The following is a 27,797-nucleotide window of genomic DNA, read 5'->3' on the forward strand; positions in this document are numbered from 1 at the left end:
GAGACAGATTATTTAAAGTGTATATGAGACAAGCAGTTTACATTGGTATTTGCAATAGGGAAACCTATGTAAGATATCCTGTAGCTACAGTTAACAACAAAATGCCACTGTCGTTACTTGATACCAGTAGATTCTTGCTACAAATCTATGCAGTTGGCTTTCCAAAGTAGGCTGTGTGAACTCTTTGATCCCGAACTGATACCTAGCCATTAATGGGGCTGTAAGCAGAGGTCCTGGTAAAGTCAATTTGAGTAACACTAATGGACTTATTAAATGTTAGGAATTAAAAGGAATAAAAACAAATAGGAAGAAAAGGTTGTACACAAAGTAAAATGCTGCTAATGATAAAAAGACAAAACAGAAAATAGCAAATGCTCAGCATGTCAGGCACCATGGGTGGAAGTGCCAACTTTGATTCAATAGCAACATTCACATTTTAGTTAGAAATGTAATTTATGCTGACACTTTTGCATAGTACTCAGGGAGTTCCACAATGTCAGAAGATTCGTCTTTCAGATTAGACCTAAAGGATCTGCAGTTAAATGGATATAAAATATCCTACAGTACTGTTCAAAGAAAACCAGAAAGTTCCTGCAGTTTCTAGAACAACATGAAGCATTCAACATCACAAAAACTGACAATTTTGTTAATTAGTTGACTGTTGATTTTGAAAACTTGCCATTTGCAAATTATCTACTTCATTTTTCTACATGACAACGGCAATTATATTTCAAAACTTATTTAATTCGCTGTGCATCATTCAGCTTTTCACAACTTAAAGATATCCTTAAGAAATTAGTATCAAGAATATTTTAAATAAAATTACTTTTGTCCTTAAGTTTCAATTTAAATACTAAAGCCTAGAGGTGAAAGACTGCTAAAGCAAATAAAAATATTACTGGGTAGATTTTGAATTGCCCACAATGAACAGAATTGCAAAAATAAGATACCTTCAGTGTGAACACATCTCCTTCCATTTTTAATGCATTGGGGTTGAGACTGTCTAAGTAACCTGCTTTGGAGAAGTACAGCCATGATTATAACAAGTTAATGATGGCCACTTCCTCAGACTGTGGCAGTGACTTGAATGTAACATTCGTTGATCACAAGGGTTCAGCAGCTCAAAAGTGGTTGAAATAGTCAAATCCAGTTGTGAATGGTGCTAATGAAACTAAAACAGGGGGACTTTCCTTTGCTGCCTCAAATTTTTTTTTCTGACATGACAGGCCAGTCTAGCCCTCCCACTCAATGCCACCAAACAGCAATCAGTGCCCATCTACAAACTGTATTCCTCAAGCTCTGCCACAAACCTGCAATGTTTCCTGGTTATTAGGAAGTGTTCACTTGGCCTACTCCCTTTGGCAGGCAGCTGACTAGCCTCTCGATCTGGCCAGCTGTCCTGCAAGAGACATAGTCATAATGTCGCTGCAGTACAAGAGGACATTTGACCATCAAGACCATGTGGCATGCTGTAAAGGAAATGGAGTAAGAAATGATAAAACCTTTGATGTTAATCTTGAAAAGACTCCTGTTTTCTGGCACATACAGGGTTCCCATTCCCCTACCCTGCAAATATGCGTGTCTACTCCTTTCTCACAAATAGCGGGGACTGGTTTGTCTCAACACAACATTCTTGGAAGATGTCACTCGCTTACATTCAGATGCACTTTACCAACTCAAACTGGAAGCTTTTATCAGTTTGTCATATTAACTCTAAACATGTGTACTTTCTCATAGTATTAGAACAATAGGAAATCAGAATGGGGTGTCAGACTGTGGAAAGGATTGATGCCAAGAGCCACAGGCTCAGCACAGCTAGAAACATTATAAGTGGAATGAGAACATGACCACAAATGGGAAGAATTATAAGATGGAAAAAGATATAAAGAGGAAAAGAAACAGTTAAGCTTAACCGTTTCTGTGGCCGCAATTTATATATCATGGTAAGACCATAAAACTTAGGAGCAGAAGTAGGCCATTCAGCGCATTGGATCCGCTTTCCCATTAAATGACATCATGGATGATCTGATAATCTTCAACTCCACTTCCCTGCCTTTTTCCAGTGACCCCTTGATTCCCTTAATAGTTAAGAATCTCTCTATCTCAGCTTGAGCAGACTTGGCACCCCTTGGCACCCCAGCCTCAGGAGCCCTCTGTGGTAAAGAATTCCACAGATTCACCAAACTCTGAGAGAAGAAATTCCTCATATATGTCTTAAATGGATGAGCCTATATTTTGAAATTGAGCCCTCTGCTACTAGACTCTCACAAGGAGAAATAACCCTTCCGTGTCTACCATGTTAAGTTGTGTAAGAATCTTCTATGTTTCAATAAGGTCAACTTTTATTCTTTTAAATTCCAATGAATACAGACCCAAAACATTGGGTATTTCCTCATAAAACAGCCCCTCCTTACCCAGGATCAGCTTCATGAAGCTAACAATAAGCTCACATTTGGTCTACTCCTGCTCCATTTCTTAACTATTCACTGTACGTTAAATTCTGACCGCCCAGTTACAGGGATGCAATATTTGTTCAGATATTAAAAATGCAAAATAAAGAGGTGCAGAATTCAATGGCGCAGGATTCTGCTGGAAGAAAAATGCAGTTGGTGTCAAGAATGCCAAGCATTCTAACAGCGAGGTAGCAATGGATGAAAGTGAATGGGAGTTGGAAAAGGAAATGCAAGAGCCCCCACTGCAAAAAATTATCTGATCCTGACCACAGGAACAGAGAAATAGGAATGCCAGCCTGTTTGTTCACAAGATTTTACACAAAGGCACTAGAAAATAGCAGTTCAGAATGTCATGAAGGTCATAGAGTCATAGAGATGTACAGCATGGAAACAGATCCTTCGGTCCAACCCATCCATGCCGACCAGATATCCCAACCCAATCTAGTCCTACCTGCCGGCACCCGGCCCATATCCCTCCAAACCCTTCCTATTCAGATAAATAGTTTTCAAGTGTGAGAGGTTACTATTGTGGTTCAAATAATTAAAATATTTTTAATTAATGCAATTTAAAAGTTAATGTAAATCTTGTTCACCCTTTGAAGCAGTTAACCACGATCATCATCTCATGCAATTAGTGGGATTCCAATGAGTGCTCATGATGTCTAAGGTAAATCTGCACCCAGACAATTCTGCTGTAAATACAGTAGGATAAATCAAAGTCTGCTTGATTGACTGATTTATTGTCACATGTACCAAGATACAGTGAAAAGTATTCTTTTGCGCGCTACACAAGCAGATCATACCATACAAAGTACATCAGGGTAGCAGAAGAGCGTGCAGAATACAGTGTTACAGCAACAGAAAAGGTACAGAGAGAGAGAGAGACCAGTATTAACATTCAAAAGTCTGACAACAGTGGGGAAGAAGCTGTTCTTGAATATATTTGTACACATATTCAAATTTTTATATCTCCTGCCTGATGGAAGAGGATGGAACAGGCTATAACCAGGATGGGAGGGATGTTTGATTATGTTGGTTGCTTTCCTGAGGCTGTGGAAACTGTAAGTGAAGTCAATGGATGGAAGATTTGTATGATGGATTGGGCTGTGTTCACAAATCTCGGGAGCTTATTGCGGTCTTGGGAACAGCGGTTCCCAATCAAGCTGTGATGCATCCAAATCAAATGCTTTCTATGGTGCATCTGTAAATATTGGTAAGAGTCCTTGGGGACATGTCGAATTTCTTTAGCATCCTGAAACTATAGTGCTTTCTTAACAACTGCGTTAGTGTGGGTGGCCCAGGGCAGATTATTGGTGATCATCATTCCCGGGAACTTAAGGCACTCAACTAACTCCACCTCAGCATTAGTATTGACAGGAGCATGCCTTCCACTTCCTAAAGAGAATGACCAACTCCTTGACTTTTGAACAAGTTACAGGATCTGGATTTCTTTTCCTTTGTTTTCTTCTTCTGTCTCTGATACATGCTTGCTTTTGCAGAACTCCACATCAGTTCTTATTCAGTGACCCTAATCAAGCTTCTTCCAGGACTTGATGTCAACATCAAATTCCCAAGTGAAGCCTTCATAATACCCTTTTGAAGATTTATTTTGGTCACTGAGTGTTGGACAGTCAGGCTACACAACCATGTAAATAGAAATCGACACAGCAGTCCTATGGACCTTATCAGAATTATTAAAACCCAGTCGGAACAGAGTCCAAGTCATACTAGGACTGTGATCACAAAGGCCGATGAGTGGCAGATGGAGTTAATCTAAATAAATGTGAGGGGGGGGGGTACGACATTTTGGCAGAGCAAATCAGGGCAGGACGTATATACTTAAGTGGGGAGTTTTGTTGAATAAAGAGTCCTTGGAGTGCAGGTTCATTGTTCCTTAAAAGTGGAGTTGCAGGTAGACTGGGTGGTGAAGAAAGTGTTTAGTATGGGTGCCTTTATTGGTCAGTGGTTTGAGTATAGGAGTTGGGAGGTCAGGTTATGACTTGACAATGCATTGGTTAGACCACTTTTGAAATACTGCATTCAGTTCTGGTTTCCCTGCTATAAAAAGGACGCCATGAAACTTGAAAGGGTTCAGAAAAGATTTATAAGGACACTGCCAGTGTTGGAGGTTTTGAACTGAGGTTTAAGGTGAGAGGTAAAAGGTTTAAAAGAGATCTAAGAGGCAACATTTTCACGCAGAGTGATCTGTGTATGGAATGAGCTGCCAAAGAAGGTGGTGGAGGCCGGTACAACATTTTAAAGGCATCTGGATGGGTATATGAATAGGAAGGGTTTAAGAGGGATATGGGCCACATGCTGGAAAATGGGACTAGATTAATTTAGCATATCTGGTCAGCATGGACAAGTTGTACTGAAAGGTCTGTTTCCATGCTGTAAGTTTCAATGATTCAAAATGTTAACATTTCTCTGTCCACAGCTGCTTCGTAAGACCTACTAAGTTTTCCTAGCACTTTCTGTTTGGTTCCAAATCCTGCACATCCAATGGTGATTTAACACCTTATGAAACTGAAACTTTAAATGATGAAATATGACTTTTTAAATTTTCAGAATCCTACTTGTCAATTCATCTAAATGTTCAGCCAGACCAGAGCCGTTACAAATTTTCCCAGTTTTATTTACCCACTTCCTAGCTTTTTCATTTTTTTTCACAAAAAGGTGGGTACAACTTAAAGCTTCTCATCTTGTTACATGAGATCATAACCGGAACAGATGAGCAGAGTATTAAAAATATTTCAACATCACGAGATGCCCTTCGAATTTTTAAAATCAACCTTCATCATTCATTAAGTTTGGGGACCGACAGAAAGGAAGGCTGCACCAGGACATATTTTACCAGGATCCCTATCACAATGTGGTTATGTCTGTGCTTTTAAAAAACAAATCGGCCAGCATCTGAAAAGATAAAAACGTTTGGGGCGCAAGATCGTGGGGATTTACTAACACAAACTGAATGCTATCAGCAGTGCAGAGAATGTACTGGTGAAGGAAATGGAAGATACTGCTCGATGTGTACGTTGGAGTGAGGGGAGAGGTAAAGTCGATATTTAAACACCTACTTCCTGTTTGCAGCTTGGAACAGACTCACACAGCGCTGCAATATGCTACATCCTCAACCCAGCAGGGCCACAAGGGAGTCAGTCACATGACCACCTCCCAATGTAACTTACCAGGAATCCCACTAGATACAGAGAGAGCACGAGAGGCGGGCGACCCGGAGCACGCGGCCCGCGCGAGCCATCAAAGCCCATTGTCCGGCTGGGGAAGGCGCGTGCAGCGATAGGACCCAGCGTTAGCCCATTCACAGCAAGGCGATACGCGCTTGCGCAAAACACAAACACACACACAGTCCAGAGCTGCAACTAAATCCCTGTTGTGGGGTTTTGCAGTATGAATCACATTGACCTATGAGCTCACTCGACTTTGCAAACGTCCTAATACGCCAATTCAAGCATTTCATAGATTTTATGTGAATACGTTTCACAATAATCGAGCTTGAATTTTAAAGCAGGACATTCTCAGAAGAGTATGGAAAATAATCTGGCGCTTCTTGGCTGCACTGTTCCTCTTGGTTTACAACTTCTCTCGGGCTGTCAATTTTGCCAAACAGAAAGCAGCGTGGAACATCACCCCTCTTGGTCTAAAGCAGGTCACATGGGAATTTACGTGGGAATTCTCACACAAACATAAATGCCCATTTTACAGTATGCATTAGTTGGAATGATTTCAAGTACTAGGACTAAGCAACAGCGCTAATAGCTAGGGGAGGAGTGAGCGAGTGAATGACAGTGACATGGATAGACGTGGCAGGTAAAATTCAACCCAGGAACGTATTAGTTTTTGGGAGGAAAATCAGAGAGACAATACAACAGAAAGAATACAGTTCTAAAGAGGTTCCAGGAGCAAAATGACCTACTTGTCCATGTGCTTGAGTCATTGAAGGTGACAGAACAAGTTGTGGGCATGGTTAATAAAGTATCCTGGGTTTCATAAATAGTGACACAAATCACAAGAGCAGGGAGGCTATGATAATGAGACTGGTTTTGCCTCAACTGGAGTATTGTGACCAGAACTGGACATCACACTTTAGGAATAGTGTGAAGGCATTGCAGAAAGCACAGAGGGTTCTAAGAATGGTTCCAGGGATGAGTTCTAAACAAGAGAGAATGAAAGAATAGAGAACTTGCCATTATTTTAGAGAGCAAAAGAAAACTCAAAAAGGCAATTTGGTAACACTGTTAACTGAGAGACCAAAAGTGTCAGCATTAACTTAATGCAGAAGGTAATGTTGACCTGTGTTCTGAAGCACATCCCATTTGTTTGCCAGTGGTACCAAGTAACAACCTCCAAGACCCAAATTTCCATTTAAAAAATCACAACGCTTTATTGCACTAAAAGCAACTTATTAATTGAATATTGTTACGTAAATTAAACTATTCTCCTACATGTGTAAGTGATATTACTCATCTGTTCTAGTGCAGGGGTACTTCACAAAGTCTCAACATTTGACAGTCTTCTGGAGAGTTGGTTCCAATTTCTATCTCTCTGTCTCTGTGAGCTCTCCTAGCTTGAATGATAGTAAGCTTTCTTTTATTCTCCTTTCTTCCCAGCCACTGGAATTTGAATTATCAGTCATATTGTACAGTTGTAGTACAATATTTATTTGTTTATTCATTTCCTGGGCCCGTCCTGTAGTCTGTAGTTAGCATCTCTTATCTCTTATTCTATTTTATAGAATAGGACACAATGAGACCACTTCCTGGTGGGACATCACTGGCTCCTAGTAAGTTTTTTGTGGTATTGTTACATCACAATACTCCAGGAAATGCCATATCTTACAGTTTGTTTCCAGTCAGCTCACTGGCCTTCAGGAATGTGATCAGCAGTCTGTAATAATGAGATTAGCTGCTTACTGGGTTATCACAATAACAGTGGCACCATAAATGCCAGGTAATGATTATCTCCAATGAGAGGTAATCTACCCACCAACCTTTAACTTTCAATGGCATTACCATCACTAAATTCCCCCATTATTAACATCCTGGATATTACCATTGACCAGAAATTCAACTAGGCTCACTATATGCAGTAGTGATTTGGAGATGCCAGTGTTGGACTGGGGTGTACAAAGTTAAAAATCACACAACACCAGGTTATAGTCCAACAGATTTAATTGGAAGCACACTAGCTTTCGGAGCGACGCTCCTTCATCAGGTGATCAGACAATCCACTGATGAAGGAGCGGCGCTCCAAAAGCTTCCAATTAAACCTGTTAGACTATAACCTGGTGTTGTGTGATTTTTAACTATATGCAGTGGCTACACAAACCAGTCAGATACTAAAAGTCTTGCAGCATGTAACTCACCTGCTGATTCCTCAGCCTGTCTACTATCTACAAGGCACAAATCAGGATGGAATAATCCCCACTTGCGTGGATAAGTGCAGCTCCAACAGCACTCAAAAAACGTGGCACCATCCATGACAAAGCAGCCTGCTAAATTGGCACCTCATCCACTCCCTCCACATCACCAATGCTCACTAGCAGCAGTGTATACTATCTACAGCATACACTGCAGAAATTCACCTGAGATGCACCTTCCAAACCCATGACCACCTCCAATCAGAAGGACAAGGGCAGCAGATACGTAGGAACACCAGCACTTGAATGTTCCCCTCTGATGATTTACCACCCTGACCTGGAAATATATCATCATTAGTCAATGCCACTGGGTGAAAGTTCTGAAAATCCCTCCCCAAGGACATTGTGGGTCTATCTGCAGCATTTGGACTGCAGTGCTTCAAGAGTGAGGCTAAACACAATCTTTTCAAGGGCAACTGGGGATGGACAATCAATACTGGCTCAGCCAGTGACACCCACATCCTATAAGCCAATAAAAGAACTAATAGGGTAACACAGCACCAGAATTAACAAAGGGGAGAAAAATAATCGCTGATCGAACAGGGCAGAGGTGAATGCAGTTGGAGAGAGGTAGGAACATACTAGCTTAAACAGGCTCTGCTGGAATAAGAATGACATATTAAGATGAGAATTTATTTTTATTTTGCAGAAGGTTGTGAGGACATAGAACATCCTTTCAGAAACATTGATTGAAACAGATTCTTCAATGAAGGAGAAAAGCAAAGATACATTATTTTAAAAATTACAGGGATATGGAAAAGAAACAAAGGAATGAGTGAAAATGGAGAGTTCCATTAGAGAGCTGGCAATAGAATAGACCTCATACTGTGCTTCAAACGTGTATCAATATTGAATGTTAAGATAAAAGATTCGAAAAGAGTGGCGTTGGAAAAGCACAACAGGTCAGGCAGCATCTGAGAAGCAGGACAGTCAACGTTTTGGGTATTCGCCCTTCATCAGGAGGGCTTATGCCTGAAACGTCAACTCTCCTGCTCCTCAGAGGCTGCCTGACCTGCTTTGCTTTTCTAGTGCCACTCTTTTTGACTCTGACTCTCCAGCATCTATAGTCTTCACTTTGTCCAAAGACAAATGATTGCCAGATTGAATGGAAGGGACGGATTGTGAGGATACGTGACAGGAAACTTGACAGTGTAGATACATTAAGTATTGACTGGGATCCAACAAGAACTAAAGCTTTTCGAATTAAAAAACAGAAAGCCTAACTATATTAGTGAAGAAATATTGTCATAAAAAGGAGTGACAAAACTATCAGATGGCAATAAAACAATATTGAAGAAGGAACAAGGGATATGAAAAAGTCAATTGATCAAAATGGGAAAATAATATAATACTACACATTAACATTGAGTTTGCAAAAGAATTCAAAACAAGTTTAACAGAAAAACATTGATAACAATGAAAGAATTTAATACAGAGACACGAACAGATGTGAATTAAGTTTGAACAAAAGTAGGAACTTATTGTTACAAAGTTTTCAGAAAAAATGAGGAATTTAGGCAAGAGTAGTATTAAATGTGCTAATAGTTAAATATGTGTCATTCTCTGAACACATAGTTCATCTTTCCTGGTTTTGCCTTCCAAACAAGGTATAGCCTTCAAGATAATTACCTTTCCATTGCCCACAGCAAATGCAAGAGTTACAGCATTTGTCCATTACTTTTCTCCTACACCGATGTTATAAACTGAAAGCACTATTTCAATATACATTACTTCAGTCTAATTTAGTGTATCCTCTACAGTTGGGAACTAAGATAACCACTTGTCCACATTTCATGAACAAACATATTTTAAAAACCTGCAAACAAAGTCCTGATTAGCATCATTTTTGTTTGGAGTAGTAAATGTGGGGCTGTATGCATCTATATCCACTGAATGTATGGAGAGAGCTGCTGACACACAACAGCAAGTTTTCAAAGACTCTGGAATTGGATGCAAGGGTGCATCGATTCTCGGATGCAGCCATTAGAATTCCTGGTGGAGGGATTTTAGAGAGGGAGGGATGTCCTGCACCCATAGAGGAGAAAGGTCTCCACGACACTCGCCTAGCCCTCTCTCCTGCAGTAGCTGGTGCTGTTCTGCATGACCTAGTGTCTTCCTTCCATTCCTTTTGCAGACCAAGAGAGATCTTCAATAAGATGCACACGACCAATCCTTATGTCTCCTAAAAGATATTCAATTTTATAAAATGGTGGACTGAGAGTAGTGTGGATCTTGCAGCAACTTCTGAGATTCAGGCTTATTTCTAGATTTATGTCAAAATTTCTTACAGTTAACAAATATTTGGAGGGAGATAGACCAAGCAAGGCAGATAGCACTAGATTAGTTTGGGATGATAGTCGGCATGGACTGGTTGGTCCAAAAGATCTGTTTCCATACTGTATGACTCCATGACTCTGTACAGTAGCAAAACACTTAAAAGGATTCTTACAGAGTTTCCAAAATATATTTTGATAGAGTATTGGTGAAGATTTGACAAAATGTCCCAGAAATTCTTGTGATGTATGTTAAAGGTTTTGTTTAAAACTCCACCAGAAAAAGAATAGTACAAGGTGGCAGGCTACTATATTGTGCTCAAAATCCTCTGTAACAATTTGTTTCCTCTCAGTCAACTGGACACTGTTACTTACAGGCAATTTATATGGCAATTAGTCATTTAATGATCTAATGGTTAACTCTTCATGGTGGAAGCTTCAATTCATTTACCAGGAAGATATCTTTTGCTAAATGCAAACTAAACCAGCAGTTTAGTTCAAGACTCCATTTTGATGATCTCAAGGATCATGTTGGCATTTGAAGTATCCACAAACATTCAGCTCCGTCATCTTTCTAGTAGGTTCCATGGAGGCAGGTTCTCTGACCTGACAGGATCATGCTAATAGGTTTACTAATGTCCTTTAGGGAAGGAAATCTTGTCATCCTTACCTGGTCCGACATACATGTGACTCCAGACCCACAGCAATATGGCCAATTCTTAAAAACCCTCTGGGCAATTAGGGATGGGCAATAAATGCAAGAGATTCCACATCCTGTGAGTGAATAAATGATAAAAAAAATATTCAATTTGTCTCTCAAACATAAATGTTGCATTGTGGGTAGATTATGAAACCATCTGACTTTCATTTCTGTCCAAATAAGTGAAAATTAATGTTGAATGATTTATGTAATGAACAGATGATTCACAACAACAGTTAATGCCAAGTAACAAGCTGGAATTTTAATCCATAGCTTCATTTTTGTGTTTTGTGTTTCCTCTCAATTTTATTTAATTATTCCTATGGCATCAGATTTAGATTGCGTGATGTTATGTAACGAACAGCATCTGGTGTGGTCTGCTGCATGGTGACTTGGATGTTGATAAAAAGTCTCAGTAATAGTAAAAAAATAGCCATCTCAGTGCTGACAAACTACTTTTTATAACTAAGAACTGACCCTATTCATTGACAGTACTGTATATGTAGAGCTAGGTTTGAGGAAATAATGAAAACAAACTGCATTTACAAAAATCATAAAATGTAGTGGCAGCTCAGGCATAGATTTGGATTTCATGTAACGCTCCATAGCTGCTATCATTTTATCTGCAACAGCTTTTATCCATTGGGAATCTGGATATTTCTAAAAGGCTAAGAGGACCATGTGACACCCTTTGCTTGTTAACATTGGGATTAGTAAATATCTCACCAGTCCAGAATGCCTCTGATCAGGTCCTTTCTGTATTTTGGATTTTTCTGGCTTATAGAATGACATTTGAAGGCCTAACTGCAAGTAACTGGACAGAAAAATCTCATAGCAATAAACGTTTAACAGAACCTTACATATTGATAAATCAATATAATGCATTGAGATCCCTGTAGATATGGATAACTTTGAAAAAAGATGAATTTTCCAAACAATTACCAAAAATAATCAAAAGCTAAGGTTTCACAGTTTAAGACTTTTACTGCAAAAGGCAAATCAAAATTAACATAAATCAATCATCAGTTAACAGACAATTAAGAATACAATTTAAGAGGAAATTTCAGATTAATTAATACAACCCTGATATGTCTCTGAACCCTTTTCTCTGTGCTTCAGACTTTTGGAAGGTGTGTGGTATTATAATAACAAAGCTGATATTACTCTCTGTTCTCCAATAAGCTCACTTCTCCTTACACGAGGTTGCAACTTCCAGTCTATTTTAAAAAGCATGCCACTCAGTTTCCATTTTCTAGATCTGGCTTTTACCAGCAAGACTCAAAAAGTGTGACGCTGGAAAAGCGCAGCAGGACAGGCAGCATCCGAGGAGCAGGAGAGTCGACGTTTCATCAGGAATAGCTTATGCCCAAAACATCGACTCTGCTGCTTCTCAGATGTTGCCTGGGCTTGCTGTGCTTTTCCAGCACTACAATATTCGACTCTGACTCTCCAGCATCCACAGTCTTTACTTTCTCTCAGTCGCTGTTTTACCAACAAGGCCTACCTCGGCAACAGCAAAATCCTTCAACCTCTAGAAATCCCACATGTTCTGTACCCTTTGTTTCAAACAAAAAATAAATTCCAACAAACAAATTGCTCCTCCACATCCACTTTGTTTGGATAACGGCCTACATTTGCAAAACTGTTTTAACAATTGATGTGATTCTGCAATTGGATAACATTTGCTGGATATTTGGACAAACTGAGAGGAATTGGACAAACATTGACAACCAATGTAGGATTGTAATAAAACAAAGAACTGCAGATGCTGGAAATCTGAAAAAAAACACAGAAATTGTTGGAGAAAATCAACGGGTCCGTTAGCATCTGTGGAGAGAAAGCAGAGGTAATGTTTCAAGTTCACATGGTGTTCTGAAGAAGAATCATTGGACTTGAAATGTTAACTCTGCTTTCTATCCACTGAGGCTGCCAAACATGTTGAGTTTCTCCAGGAATTTCAGTTTTTGTTACCAATTTAGGAATGTCAGTCAAACCTGCAGTGTGACGCACTTGGATGTACTGTATTGATATTTGAATACACAGGGCCCTGTCCTTTACAGACAGGAAAAATACATACACTAATTGTGAGAAAGTGAGGCCTGCCGATGCTGGAGATCAGCGTCAAAACGTGTGATGCTGGAAAAGCACAACAAGTCAGGCAGCATCCGAGGAGCAGGAGAGTTGACGTTTCAGGCATAAGCCCTTCCCCATGATACACATTGTGTCTGTTTCAGTTCCATAAATTACATGACAGCCATTTATTTTTCAAGGTGATGCCCTGACTAATCAGAGTTAACTTGCCTGGTTTAAAATTTGAATAAAGCCTGGCTGTCAACTGCCAATCACCATCAATAGGCGCATTCTCCATGACAATGCTTTTATCAATTAGACTCCACTTGTCAACCATTCAATACTGTCTCTCCATGCGGTATGAATGCTTGGTTTTCCTGCTGAATTGTTGTTCTTGCAAATTGTCCTGATGAGTGTAAGACAAAAAATTTCAATAAAATATGTCCTTTTCAGTGTTACTTGGCAAATAACAAAGTGATGAGCAACTATAACAGTTACATTTATCGACCTTTGTCTTGTAACTGAGAATTACCAGAAATTGTAACTGTAATTGCAATTTGTTAAATTGATTTGCTATGTTTTCCCCATCAAGAAACCACATTATTGCACATTTTCAGTGATGATGCTTAAACACTTTAGATCTAATAGTGTACATTTTATTTATGACCAATTTTTTTTTTACTTACTAATACTAATACCATCATTTTTTGTCAAGTATAACTGGAATTTAAGAACTCAAACTAGTAATGTGAAATTCCTATCTCAATGCTAGAAGGAATAAAACATCATTTTTTTGGATGAAGATACTAAATTGATATAATTGAAAATGCTGGATTTTTAAAAATAAAGTACATTTGTTAAGCTGTTGCTATTGTCAGTTCACCTTCAATCATTGAGACGTCTCATAATTCACTGTAAGGACTGTCACGTTCACAATGGAGCTGGACATATTGATATTCTTATGAACGAGAGAGTCCACAAGTTCACATGGGCTGGTTACCGAAGGAGATGAAAACATGTTCCTGCTAATTGCAATATCACTGTTAGTTTATTAAGATATTCAGTGACTGTCTTGTGTAAAATGTGACATACTTGTGAGAAATGAATCCAAATATCTTGAAATTCTGATGTCTTCAATCATGAATTATATTCCACATTCTCGACTTTGAAATAAAATATTTCATTATTTGTGTGTCATAATAGGGTGTGGGGTTCAATTGAAAGTGAACAAGCATTTATTTATTGCCTTTGTAAACTGACAGCATACATAAATATGCCTGAGTAATATGGAAGAAATGAAATGGCTGTTACTCAAAGGAATTGCTGGTAAAGTGACAAGCAAAATAGTTATACAGCATGGAAACAGATTCTTCGGTCCAAATGCGTCCATGCTGACCAGATATCCTAAATTATTCCAATCCCAATTGCCTGCATTTGGTCCATAACCCCCTTAGCCCTTCCTATTCATATATCCATCCAGATGCCTTTTAAATGTTAACATTGTACCTGCTTTCACCCGAAACGTCGATCTTCTCCACCTCCTGATGCTGCCTGGCCTGCTGTGTTCTTCCAGCCTCCTGCCTATCTATTTTGGATTCCAGCATCTGCAGTTTCTTTTTGTCTCTTCACCACTTCTTTTGGCACCTCATTCTATACGTGCACCACTCTCTACATAAAAAAGTTACCCCTTAGGTCCTTTTTAAATCTTTCCCTACTCTTTTTAAACCTATGTCTTCCAGTTTTGGACTGCCCCATCCTAGGAAAAAGACCTTGGTTCGTAACCCTATCCAGATTATTGCAAGTGAGAAATAATGTAATGAATTACACCATATCATGGCAGTGTCAATTTAAGAAAAAGGCATATATTGCAAGTAAGACAGAATATACTCGAAACTCATTAGTTCAAGCAGCATTCAATAAGGAAACATGAGTCAGAACCCAAAGATATTGCAATGATCAACATTTAAGAAGAAGAAAGGAATGAAGAAAGACATGAAGTACAGGAAATGACACGGTGATCTCTGAAAATGTGAATCAAGAAATGGCAAAACGGCGGAAGTGATAAATGCATAATGAGAGGATTCAAATGAATAATAAAAAAAAACCGAAGGAGTTTTAGCTTCTATGTGGGATGCTGTGGCCCCTTTTAATGGCCAGCTACCTACCTGAAACAGGCATGCCTATATGGATTGTCAGTTTTGGGCCACAAAGGTTGAGCAGCCTAAAGGCCAACAGGCTGTCAGTCACTTCATTCATTTCCTACAGTAACCCCATTTCAAAACTTGAGCACTGCCTTACACTCAGAGAGAATTGAGGTGGGGGGGGGACATGGTTGAGCAGCTGTGAGGCTGAAAGGGTGTGTGTGTGTGTGAATGAGAGGAGCACGGTGACACTGTGAGACCTAAGGTGGAGACAAAGTATTTAATCATGCCAAACATTTCAAAATCAATCTTTATATTGGCTTTTTTTGGAGCCGGAATCAGGCATCAAGGATTGGTCAGTTAGGCAATACCCATCAGATCATAAAACATGGGGACTTACAGGAACTTGTAGCATATAATAACTGCAGCCTTGTTAGATCAGAGCTCATGACCCAGAAATTATCTGGTGACCCATAGTTTGGGAAGCCGTGTTCATGGAGATGAGGTTTCACATATTTCAAATCTGAGGAAAGAGGAGCTGCACTGCATGTGTTTTAAGGGGGTGGGGCATATACACAGCTAGGCTACCCCACTATCAAAGGAAACTTAATCCGCCCAACGGACTGCCAATTGAAAGGACTATCCGACAATGATAACATGCTTAGGTGAAGCTCCAAAACTAACTAAAGGTAAGATCCCTGTTTGTCACCGAACAGTATAGTTCCACAGCTGAGAGATATTTTCTTCATTCATTCACAGGGTGAGGGTGTCACTGGCTAGGCTAGCATTCATTGCCCATCTCTAATTACCCAGAGGGCAGTTTAAGAGTCAACCACATTGCCGTGGGTCTGGAGTCACGTGTAGGCAGACCAGGTAAGGATGGCAGTTTCCTTCCCTAAAAGGACATTAGTGAACCAGATGGGTTTTTCCAACAATTGACAATGGATTCATTGTCATCATTAGACCTTTAATTCCAGATTTTAAAAAAAATCAAATTCTACCATCTGCCATGATGGGATTCAGATCCGGGTCCCTAGGATATTATGTGGGCCTCTGGATTAAGGTTGTCAGTTTGCTCGCTGAGTTGGCAGGTTTGTTCTCAGATGTTTTGTCACCATGCTAGGTAAAGTCAACAGTGAGCCTCTGGTGAAGCGCTGGTGTTCTGTCCCATTTGCTATTTATGTGTCTTGGTCTGTTGTGATTGGTGATATCACTTCCGGTTCTTTTTCTGTGAGGTTGGTAAATGGGGTCCAAATTGATATGTTTGTTAATGGAGTTCTGGTTTGAATGCCAGGCCCATGCATGTCTTTGTTTAGCCTGTTGCAGGATGGACGTATTGTCTCAGTTGAACTGGTGTCCCTCTTCGTCTATGTGTATGGATACTAGTGATAGTTGGTCATGTCTTTTGGTGACTAGTTGGTGCTCATATATCCTGGCGGCTAGTTTCCTGTCCGTCTGTCCAATGTAATGTTTGTTGCAGTCCTTGCAGTGTATTTTGTATATGGCGTTCGTTCTGCTTGTTGTTATGGGGTCATAGAGTCATAAAGATGTACAGCATGGAAACAGACCCTTTGGTCCAACCTGTCCATGCCGACCAGATATCCCAACCCAATCTAGTCCCACCTGCCAGCACCCGCCCATATCCGTCCAAACCCTTCCTATTCATATACCCATCCAACTGCCTCTTAAATGTTGCAATGTCCTTGAAATTCATCAGAATCTGTTTTAATGTGATGGTAGCTTTGTGGGCTACCATGATGCTTAGGGGCCAGAGTAGTCTGGTTGTCATCTCTGAGATGACTTTAATGTATGGCAGGGTGGTTAGAGTCTCTGGGCGTGTTGTGTCTTCTTGTTTAGGTCTGTGGTGTAGGAGTCGGTGGACTGCGCTTATCAGGGACCCATTGTTCCTAATACATTGTATTTGTGTTTTCCTCGGCTTCTCATAGTTCCTGGATGCTGCAGTGTGTGGTGGCTCATTTAAATAATGTCCCGATGCAGTTCCATTTGTGGGTATTGGGATGATTGCTCCTTTAGTTGGGTATTTGGTCAGTGTATGTTGCTTTCCTGTAGGCGCTGGCCTGCAGCTCTCCATTGGCTTTTCGTTCTACTGTGACATCTAGGAAAGGAAGTCGGTTGTTGTTCTCTTCCTCTTGGGTGAACTTTACACTGGTAAGAATGTTATTTATGTGTTTGTGGGTTTCTTCTAATTTGTTGCATTTCATGATGACAAAGGTGCCTGGATTAATAGTCTAGCGATAATACCCTCAGCCATCGCCTCCCTAATCCTGAATACAGGAATAAAGCTTTCTTTACTGCAATTATCTAGAACAATGGTGAGATTGCATCTGGAATATTGTGTGCCATTTTGGTTCCCTTACCAAAGGAGACTTATACTTGACACCGGATTGATTCCTGGGGTGTTAGGGCTATCTAGGGAAGAGAGATTCAGCAGACTGTGCCCAAATTCTTCAGAGTTTCAAACAATACGAGCTCATCAAAACACAAAAAATCTTAGAGGTCTCAACAGGTTGGAAGCAGAAAGGATAACTTCCTCTCTGAGAAGTTTTTTTAACCTAGGATCACAGTCTCAAAATAAAGGGCAAGTCAGACAGAACCAAGATGAGGAGAAAATTCTTCCATTGTATATTAGTGAATTTTTCAAATTCTCGATCCAACAGGGCTGTGCAAGCTCAGTCATTGGAGCTCAATTATTTAAGACCGAGATTTGGAAACATGAATGACATCTCGGATTTTGAGTTTGGAGCAGGAAAATGGGAAAAGCTAAACGATCAGCCACCATCTAGAATGACAGAGCAGGGCTTGAATGACTTAATGACTTAGTCCTGCCCCATGTCCCTCCTCAATTCAAATCTCTCCATTAGATACTTAAAATGTCTTTAGTTCACCCAAACCTTTCGCCATCCGAGCTATTATCACCTTCTGCGGTCATTCCTTGTTTTATAATGCTCCTGTGAAGTTGCTTTGGGAGGTTTCATTGCATTCAGGCGCTGTACGAATATAAGTTAGTGCTGCCTTTCCTCCTTTCCCCTCGCCAGAAACATTAACAATCCGCTGAGGAGACAAGTGGGCCAGGTGTGAGGAAATGCGGAATGCCTGTGCTGCCTTTCTGCACAGAGCGACGAGGAGCCAGCACCTCGGGCCGGTTTGTACAAGCTGCAGCTATTTGCAGCGCGACGATGTCATTTCTTCAGTTGAATTCCATTCTCCAGGATTCCAGTACTTTTGCGATCCACACGAAAAGGGAGAGGCCAGCGAGGCCTTCCTCAACCGCTGTGCACATGGGAATTACAATATGTCCCACTCATGGTTGCAAGAAGGTCGGTTATTTTTGAAACGCCGCACCCGTGTGCAAAGAGGAGGGAAGGAGAGATCAGATTCCTAAAACAGGGCAGACACACACACACTGAGGGATCTTGCTGGAGAACTTCCTTCGGGGAATTACACAACGGTGAAGAATATAGAAGAAACCAAGTAGACCATTATGAAACTCAGCGTGGTGCTCTTCGTCGCCGGGCTGTTTGGAGCTCTTGGAGTTCTCCTCTTTCTAGTTGCTTTCGGCACAGATTACTGGCTGCTGGCCACTGAAACATGTCCCTCTCTCCGAAATAGCACGGATCCAATCCCCGCAGAGGTTAGTGTCAATCTCCATTACTTTGCAGACTCCTGCAACCAGAACTAGTGAAGGAGCACAGAATGAAATCGTTCATACTGTGTGTTATAATTGCAACCCAGAAACTGAAAACGCCTTTTATTTGTCAAAAATTGAAAACGCTTTACTTTCTTTCAATTGTGCACGATCTGTTCACAAAGCTGGGGAACATGCAATGATTTTTGTTCACTAAAAGTCCAAAGCGCTTCTGACCGTTTGAAAAGAAAGATCAGAGTGTAACATGCCGTAAAGCTTGAAACTTCACAATATCAGTTCCGAGGAAGAGTCACTGGACCCGAAACGTTAACTCTGATTGCTCTCCAATGTAGTTGCCAGATCTGCTGAGCTTTTCCAGCAATTTCTGGTTTTCTTTCTGAATTCCAGCCTCCGCAGTTCTTTCGTGTTTTTTTTTGATCCACAATATGCCGTTCAGCTTCTTTTAGATTCTCACAGCTGCCGTATCAAAGCTATGCACAAACGATAATGCAGGCTCATAGTGATTTTAGCAAGTCACAAGTTTAACACTTTTGAAAATCCTTATATAAAATGCATGACGTTACCAACTGCAAATTGCACTTCTTACTGCGTGTATTATTATGTTGGACAAAACAGCAGCAAATGTTGCACTATAGTTATGCAATGCACTTTAATTATATATTGGAAAAGCAAACTCGTTTCCTCAGCCACATCTATTGAGAAGCTGGAGTTATTTATCATTACAAGTGCAGGATTTTTACCTCTTCCGTCAATAGCAATCAAAATTCCATGATATCCTCTCTTGAAGTGTGTGAGTGCTTTATATTTTGAATTACGTTAAAACAGATGAAGTGAAAGGTAAATGAAGACGGGTACGAATTAGCGACGTCGTAATGAAATAATTCAAGGTCTAAAAGCTTGAAATTGTCAAAACAAATACGGCATTGTAGGTGGTCTTTGGAGTGAATGTGAATTTGGAAGCTCTGTTCAAGTTCAGCAGTGCTTTCGTCAGAGGTAAATGTAAGGAAACGGAGCCGGATGGGTTACTCTTCGGAGGGTCGGTGTGCACTTGTTGGGCCGAAGGGCCTGTTTCCACACTGTAGGGAATCTAATCTAAAAAAAACAGAAATCACTGGAGATATTCAGCAGGTCTGGCAGGGTGTGTGGAGAGAGAGCCAAGTTGGCTTTTTGGAATCCAGTGACACTTCCAGGGACCTATCAGATCTGCTGAGTTTCTCCAGCAATTTCTGAATTTTTTTTCTCAGATTTCCAGCGTGCAGACTCTATTGTGACTGCTATTGGTAATAACCTGGTTGAGACTGAGATAATGGCTGTGCAGGGTGTGAAGTTTGCAAAAGACCACAGAGTGTGGAAAGACTGAAAGATGGGTCTTCCTGATAATCAACTGCAGGGGAGTATAGTTCATTCAAATTTGTATGTTGGACCAGAAATGATGGAGGTGGATGTTGGCAGAATTCGTATGGAATCTCGCCCCAAGTTGGTGGACAATGTTGCAAGTGACCATGTAGATGAGGAAGGGGACAAAAATAAGTTCATGTTGACTCTAAATGACACAGTGTTATGAAGAGAAATAATTGTTCAAGGTGACACAGCAGTGAATCTGTGCAGGTATTGTCTTTGCTGTTTGAATTCATGTATCTCTGCACATTGGAGAACATCTGGGAAAATTTAACGAACAGTGAAATCCACAGTTGATCTTGGAGGAGCCTGGGTGGGAGAGTTCACAGCACAGGAACCAATAAGTGAATAGTTCTTAAGTATAGCTTTGCTGTAAATCTACAACAATGAGTAGAGATGGGTTCTTTCTTGATTATATGTTTTATTGACATCTGTCTCTTGATTAACTTTTTTTAAAAAGCCACAAGTATTAAGTTAGCCTGGAGCAGTGTTTTTTTAGAGCAATAAGATAGCGCTATTTTCTGGGTCTGTTGATTGTGAAGAAGCAAAAATGACCTTTAGTAGAGTGATATGCTCATCTTGTTGGATGTGGGAATTTAGGGAGAGTTTACGTGTTACTGAGGACTATGTCTGCAAGAAAAGTCTTTGGTTGCAAATCCTATCATGTTGAATGGATCATTTGGAGTGAGAGAGGCAATCAGGAATTTACAAGAGCTAGGAGGTGTGATAGATGGTAGTCACAGGAAAGGAGAAAAGCTGCAGATCCAGCCAGGTAGATTGGTTAACTCCAGAACTGTTAGGACAGATAGCAGGTAGCGCAGGTGCCTTCTGTGGCTGTCCCCATTTCCAACAAGTATGCTGCTTTGGAAAATGTAAGAGCTGATAGACTCTCAGGGGAATGTAGCACGAACAGTCAAGTTTCTGGTATCAAGAGAGGCTCAAATGTAATGAGGGGTACATCGGATTCCAAGTGATCAATCGTGATGGGAGACTCTCAAGTCAGAGGCACAGACAGACATTTCTGTGGCCAGCAGTAAAAATTCAGAATGGTGTGTTGCCTCCCTGGTGTCAGGATCAAGGATGTACTAACTATGGAGGAGAAAGTGAGGTCTGCAGACGCTGGAGATCTCATTCCTGAAGAAGGGCATGTGCCCGAAACGTCGAATCTTCTGTTCCCTAGATGCTGCCTGACCTGCTGTGCTGTTCCAGCAATAAAGATGTACTAACTATACCTCCTATGTTCACATCTAAGTAATTTATATAAATGACGAAAGGTAGTGGACACAGCACCAATCCTTGTGCACTCCACTGGTCACAGGCCTCCAGTCTGAAAAGCAGCCCTCCACCACCACCCTCTGTCTTCTACCTTTGAGTCAGTTCTGTATCAAAATGGCTAGATCTCCTTGTATTTCATACGATCTAACCTTGCTAACCAGTCTCCCATGGGGAACCTTGTCAATTGCCTTACTGAATTCCATATAGATCATGCCCTGCCTTCATCAATCCTCTTTGTCACTTCTTCAAAAAAGTCAATCAAGTTCATGAGACATGATTTCCCAGGCAATGAGCCATGCTGACTATCCCTAATCAGTCCTTGCCTTTCCAAATACATGTGAATCCTGCCCCTCAGGATTTTATAAACCTCTGTAATGTCACACCTCAATCTCCAGGGAAAAAAGTCCCAGTATATCCAGCCTTGCCTTATAACTCAAACCCTCCAGTTCAGGTAGCATCCTAGTAAATTTTTTCTGCGCTCTTTTTCAATTAATAATATCCCTTTTATATTAAGGAGGCTTGTGTGCTACTGTGGTAAATGCTTTTTAACAAACTGTTGTTTTCTAGTGTTTTGTTCCTTAACACAGAATTACCACTCTCATACGAGATTGGTCAGTAGCATAGAGTCAATTTATTTGAAAATCTCAAACATGTTTACTGAACAGACAAACTAATAGCTTGCAGTTACAGATCAAATTATTTTCACATCCTTCAGCTAGCATGCTGCTGCTTGGACACTTCATGACTGTTAGTCATGAGATGTCTTCCTGGCACTTGGCATATTAACATACATAGCACATAAAACATTATTACTTTCTCCCTTTCCAAGACAAAATTAAATGCACTGAGTGAAAACACATTTACTTTAGATAGTTGCAAAACCATTTGTACAGAAACAAGAACTGAAATACATGCAAGTTTAAAAGTCTAAGAGTTAATATTACCTATAGGTAATTTGTCAATCATTTTTGCATTCTTGTGATGATGTTACCTTCTGGAGATCTAGACTTTGCACTTAGTATTTCTTGACCAGTATGGTGTTGGTCTTTTGTTTGCTTTTAGAAAGTCAGTTGTTGTCATGTTGACCTTCTGCATCTTCATTATCTGACTGTGTTCTGCGCACACTTTGAGTTCTGAGCAGTTCCCAGAGTTGTCTTCTGTTTCTCCTCAACATTGCTCCATTTGGCATTGTGACTTTGTAGAAACTACGCACACAGTATACTTTGCATACCTCTGTGAATATTGACATTCCTCAGGGAGGATATATGACCCTGACTTTCTGTACTATCCACAGATCAAGCAGTTCTACACATCTTCATTCACCCTTGGTTTTTTTGAGAAGTTTATGCTTCATTTATTAGAAATTGGAGAGGGGATAACTGTCTGGATTGACTTAACTTGCCTTCCAAGGTGATCTCAGCTGGCAATAAGAAACCCATATCCAGAGTTACAGCTGCTGTATATAGCATAGTGATGCAAACATTCTGTTTTGTTGTCCGCACTTTGTAATAAATGTACTTCATAATAAAATAATTTATGGAGCAAGTCATTCATTCAGTAACACTTTTGGATCTGGGGTAATATGCTGAGGCTTAAAAGCGATTTATGCCCCATTTGGCACAAATGTCCCAAAAAGATCTGCCTGTATATTGCGGCCCATCGTCAGGTGTGATTTCTTCAGATACACTGAATAGACTGAGTAATATACTCATTGTGTTGGCCAGAAAGACCCCTGAATAGTCCTTTAACCATCTGACAGTTGGAAATTTGAAAACGTTGTTGGTGACCAAGAGAATAAATCAGCTGTGCTAACTACAACTGTTAAATAAACTGTGATTTTGGATGAAGTGACTGATGGAGCTTTGTGAGGGTATAGAGGTTCTTCGTTTCAATGTGGTTGATAACTCTGGCACTCGTCAAATATCCTTAAATTCTTCTCAATGTTATTGTTGATCTGTGGTCAATCCTCAGTATCCCATGCTCAGTGTCTTGCTCGCTCTATGCCTGTATGCTCTGAGTGACAATATGTCTTGGTGAAAAACCTTGGGTGCAAGTATTTGTTTCTGCTTAAAAATTAGACTTCTGAGACACCTAGTTCATGTCTGTATGGCCAAAAACACCTGAGAGTTTGGCACATTTTGTATCATGTCAGGCCATTCTTCTATGATAACTTTCCATTATGCTTTCAGTCAAGGTTCATTAATTGTTTCCTCTTGAAGCTGGTTTCATTTGTGTTGACCAAACTTCGTCAAATTGACCTTAAGCTCACCTTATACCTTGATAGCTATACAGTGTATTTATAAGTCTTGTAGAATTTCTATATTCCAATTTAAATTCAGTAATCTCTCCAGAGGATCAAACTATTTTGAAAACAGGTTTGCAGTAGACATCATATCCCTATACTTTGACTAGAAGTTGTTTTAGTCTTGGTGGTGCACTTGTTTTTGATATTAACAAGGTGGTACTGAAACATAAGTACACAATGATGCAGAGTTAGCTTTAAGAATAAAACAAGGGGTTTGTAGAGGAATAAGACGGTGTTATTTTCTGGATCTGTAGATTGTGAAAGAGCAAAAATGCCCTTTAGTAGAAGGATATGCGCTTCTTGTCAGATGTGGGAGTTTAAGGAGAGTTTGCGGGTTACTGTAGATTATGTTTGCAATAAATGTTGTTGGTTACGAACCCTATCAGATCGAATGGATCGGTTGGAGAGACAGTTAGAGACAATGAGGAATTTGCAACAGCAACGGTATGTGATGGATGGCAATTATAGGAAGGGAGGAAAGTCTCAGATACAGTTACATAGATGGGTTAACTCCAGGAAAGGTAAGCGAGGTAGGCAGTAAGTGCAAGTGTCTTCTGTGGCTATCCCCTTTTCAAACAAGTACGCTGTTTTGGAAAATGTAGGGGGTGATCGAATCACAGGGAAATGTAATATGGGTACATCGGGTTCCAAGAGATTGATTGTGTTAGGGAACTCTCTAGTTCGAGGTATAGACAGACATTTCTGTGGCCAGCAGTGAAAAATCAGAATGGTGTGTTGCTTTCCTGCAATTATAGGAAGGGGGGAAAGTCTCAGATACAGTCACATAGATGGGTTAACTCCAGGAAAGGTAAGCGAGGTAGGCAGTTAGTGCAAGTGTCTTCTGTGGCAATCCCCTTTTCAAACAAGTATGCTGTTTTGGAAAATGTAGGGGGTGATCGAATCACAGGGAAATGTAATATGAACAGCCAAGTTTCTGGTATTGAGATTGGCTCTAATGCAATAAGGGGTACATCGGGTTCCAAGAGATTGATTGTGTTAGGGAACTCTCTAGTTCGAGGTACAGACAGACATTTCTGTGGCCAGCAGTGAAAAATCAGAATGGTGCTTTCCTGGTGACAGGATCAAGGATGTCTCAGAGAGGGTGCAGAATGTTCTCAAGGGGGAGAGGGGCCAGCAAGAGGTCATTGTCCACAATGGAACCAATGACATTGGAAGGGAAACGGTTGAGATTCTGAAGGGAGATGAAAGAGAGTTAGGCAGGAATTTGAAAAGGAGATCCTCGAGAATAGTAATATCTGGATTACTCCCAGTGCTACGAGCTAGTGAGGGCAGGAATAGGAGGATAGAGCAGATGGATGCATGGCTGAGGAGCTGGTGTATGGGAAAAGGATTCACATTTTTGGATCATTGGAATCTCTTTTGGGGTAGAAGCGACCTTCTTGGGGTACAAGAAGGACAGATTGCACTTAAATTGGAAGGGGATTAATATACAGGCAGGGAAATTTGCTAGAGCTGCTTGGGTAGATTTAAACTGGTAAGGTGGGAGTGTGTGACCCTGGGAGATAGTGAAGAAAGAGATTAATTTGAGACTGGTACATTTGAGAACAGAAGCGAGTCAAACAGTCAGGGCGGGAAGGGACAAGGTAGGTAAAACAAGCTGTATTCCTGATGAAGGGCTTTTGCCCGAAACGTTGATTTTGCTGCTCCTCGGATACTGCCTCAATTGCTGTGCTTTTCCAGCATCACTCTAATCTAGAACAAGGGACAAGGTAGGATTAATAAATTAAACTGCATTTATTTCAATGCAATGGGTCTAACAGGGAAGGCAGATGAACTCAGGGCATGGTTTGGAACATGGGAATGGGATATCATAGCAATTACAGAAACATGATCAGGGATGGACAGGACTGGCAGCTTAATGTTCCAGGATACAAATGCTACAGGAAGGGCAGAAAAGGAGGCAAGAGAGGATAAGCGATAGCATTACAGCTGTTCTGAGGGAGGATATTCCTGGAAATTCATCCAGGTAAGTTATTTGAGTGGAATTGAGAAATAAGAAAGGGATGATCACCTTATTAGGATTGCATTATAGACCCCCTAATAGTCAGAGGGAAATTGACAAACAAATTTGTAAAGAGATCTCAGCTATCTAAGAATAATAGGGTGGTTGTGGTAAGGGATTTTAACTTTCCAAACATGGACTGGGACTGCCATAGTGTTAAGGGTTTAGATGGAGAGGAATTTGTTAAATGTGTACAAGAAAATTTTCTGATTCAGTATGTGGATGTACCTACTAGAGAAGGTGCAAAACTTGACATATGCTTGGGAAATAAGGCAGGGCAGGTGACTAAGGTGTTAGTGGGGGAGCATTTTGGTGCCAGCGACCATAATTCTATTAGATTTAAAATAGTGATGGAAAAGGATAGTCCAGATCTAAAAGTTGAAGTTCTAAATTGGAGAAAGGTCAATTTTGTTGGTATTAAGCAAGAATTTTCAAAAGCTGATTGGGGGCAGATGTTCGCAGGTAAAGGGACATGTGGAAAATGGGAAGCCTTCAGAAATGAGATAACGAGAATCCAGAGAAAGTATATTCCTGTTAGGGTGAAAGGAAAGGCTGGTAGGTATAGGGAATGCTGGATGACTAAAGAAATTGAAGGTTTGGTTAAAAAGAAGAAAGCGTATGTAAGGTATAGACAAGTGAATCCTTAGAAGCATATAAAGGCAGTAGGAGTATTCTTAAGAGGGAAATGAGGAGGGCAAAAAGGGGACATGAGATAGCTTTGGCAAATAGAATTAAGGTGAATTCAAAGGGTTTTGTGTGGAGTCACAGAAAATGGGGGCGATACTAAATGAGAAAAATCTGCATCAATATTTACTGTAGAAAAGGACATGGAAGATATAGAATGTAGGGAAATAGATGGTGACTTCTTGTAAAATGTTCATATTACAGAGGAGGAAATGCTGGATGTCCTGAAATGCATAAAGGTGGATAAATCCCCAGGACCTGATACTAGATCTCTTTGGGAAGCTGGAGAAGTGATTGCTGGGCCTCTTGCTGAGATATTTGTATCATCGATAGTCACAGGTGAGGTGCCAGAAGACTGGAGATTGGCTACCGTGATGCCACTGTTTAAGAAAGGTGGTAAGGATGAGCCAGGGAACTATAGACCAGTGAGCTTGATGTCAGTGGAGGGCGAGTTGTTGGAGCGAATCCTGAAGGACAGGATGTACATCTATTTGGAGAGGCAAGGACTGATAGTCAATATGGCTTTGTGCGTGGGAAATCATGTGTCACAAACTTGATTGAGTTTTTTGAAGAAGTAACAAAGAGGATTGATGAGGGAGAGTGGTAGATGTGATCTATATGGACTTCAATAAGGCTTTCAACAAGATTCCCATGGGAGACTGGTTACCAAGGTTAGATCTCATGGAATACAGGGAGTACTAGCCATTTGGATACAGAACTGGCTCAAAGGTAGAAGACAGAGGGTGGTGGTGGAGGGTTGTTTTGCAGACTGGAGGCCTGTGACCAGTGGAGTGCCACAAGGATCGATGCTGGGTGCACCACTTTTCATCATTTATATAAATGATTTTGGATGTGAGCATAAGAGGTGTAGGTAGTAAGTTTGCAGATGACACCAAAATAGGAGGTGGAGTGAACAACGAAGAAAGTTACCTCAGATTACAACAGGATCTTGATCAGATGGGCCAATGGGCTGAGAAGTGGCAAATGGAGTTTAATTCAGATAAATGCGAGGTGCTGCATTTTGGGAAAGCAAATCTTAGCAGGACTTATACACTTAATGGTAAGCTCCTAGGGAGCATTGTTGAACAAAGAGACCTTGGAGTGCATGTTCATAGCTCCTTGAAAGTGGAGTTACAGATAGCTAGGATCATAAAGAAGTTGTTTGGTATGCTTTCCTTTACTGGTCAGAGTATTGAGTACAGGAGTTAGGAGGTCATGTTGTGGCTGTACAGGACATTGGTTAGGCCACTGTTGGAATATTGTGTGCAATTCTGGTCTCCTTCCTATCGGAAAGATGTTGTGAAACTTGAAAGGGTTCAGAAAAGATTTACAAGAATGTTGCCAGGGTTGGAGGATTGGAGTTATAGGGAG

The 27,797-nt window shown here is 40.5% G+C and overlaps 2 protein-coding genes across 4 annotated transcripts in view; one reads left to right on the top strand and one right to left on the bottom strand.

Annotated features, from left to right (window-relative positions):
- The window catches only part of mfsd9 (major facilitator superfamily domain containing 9), a 29,197-nt gene extending 23,401 nt beyond the window's left edge, over positions 1-5,796 (bottom strand). Inside the window, exon 1 of one of the 3 annotated variants that reach the window (XM_043691736.1) lies at positions 5,642-5,796. In XM_043691736.1, coding sequence (XP_043547671.1) covers positions 5,642-5,722 — 81 coding nt within the window. In that variant the 5' untranslated portion in view covers positions 5,723-5,796. Of the gene's footprint in view, positions 1-5,530; positions 5,597-5,641 lie in introns of those variants that run through there. The other 2 variants (XM_043691738.1, XM_043691737.1) reach the window with 2 other exon arrangements.
- A 12,368-nt stretch (positions 5,797-18,164) lies between these two features.
- Positions 18,165-27,797, top strand: part of LOC122550657 (transmembrane protein 182-like) — a 48,651-nt gene continuing 39,018 nt past the window's right edge. The window contains exon 1 of the mRNA XM_043691739.1: positions 18,165-18,726. Coding sequence (XP_043547674.1) covers positions 18,577-18,726 — 150 coding nt within the window. The 5' untranslated portion in view covers positions 18,165-18,576. The remainder of the gene's footprint in view (positions 18,727-27,797) is intronic.

The sequence above is a fragment of the Chiloscyllium plagiosum genome, chromosome 6 (assembly GCF_004010195.1).
Source record: "Chiloscyllium plagiosum isolate BGI_BamShark_2017 chromosome 6, ASM401019v2, whole genome shotgun sequence".
In the NCBI taxonomy this organism is placed as follows: domain Eukaryota; kingdom Metazoa; phylum Chordata; class Chondrichthyes; order Orectolobiformes; family Hemiscylliidae; genus Chiloscyllium; species Chiloscyllium plagiosum.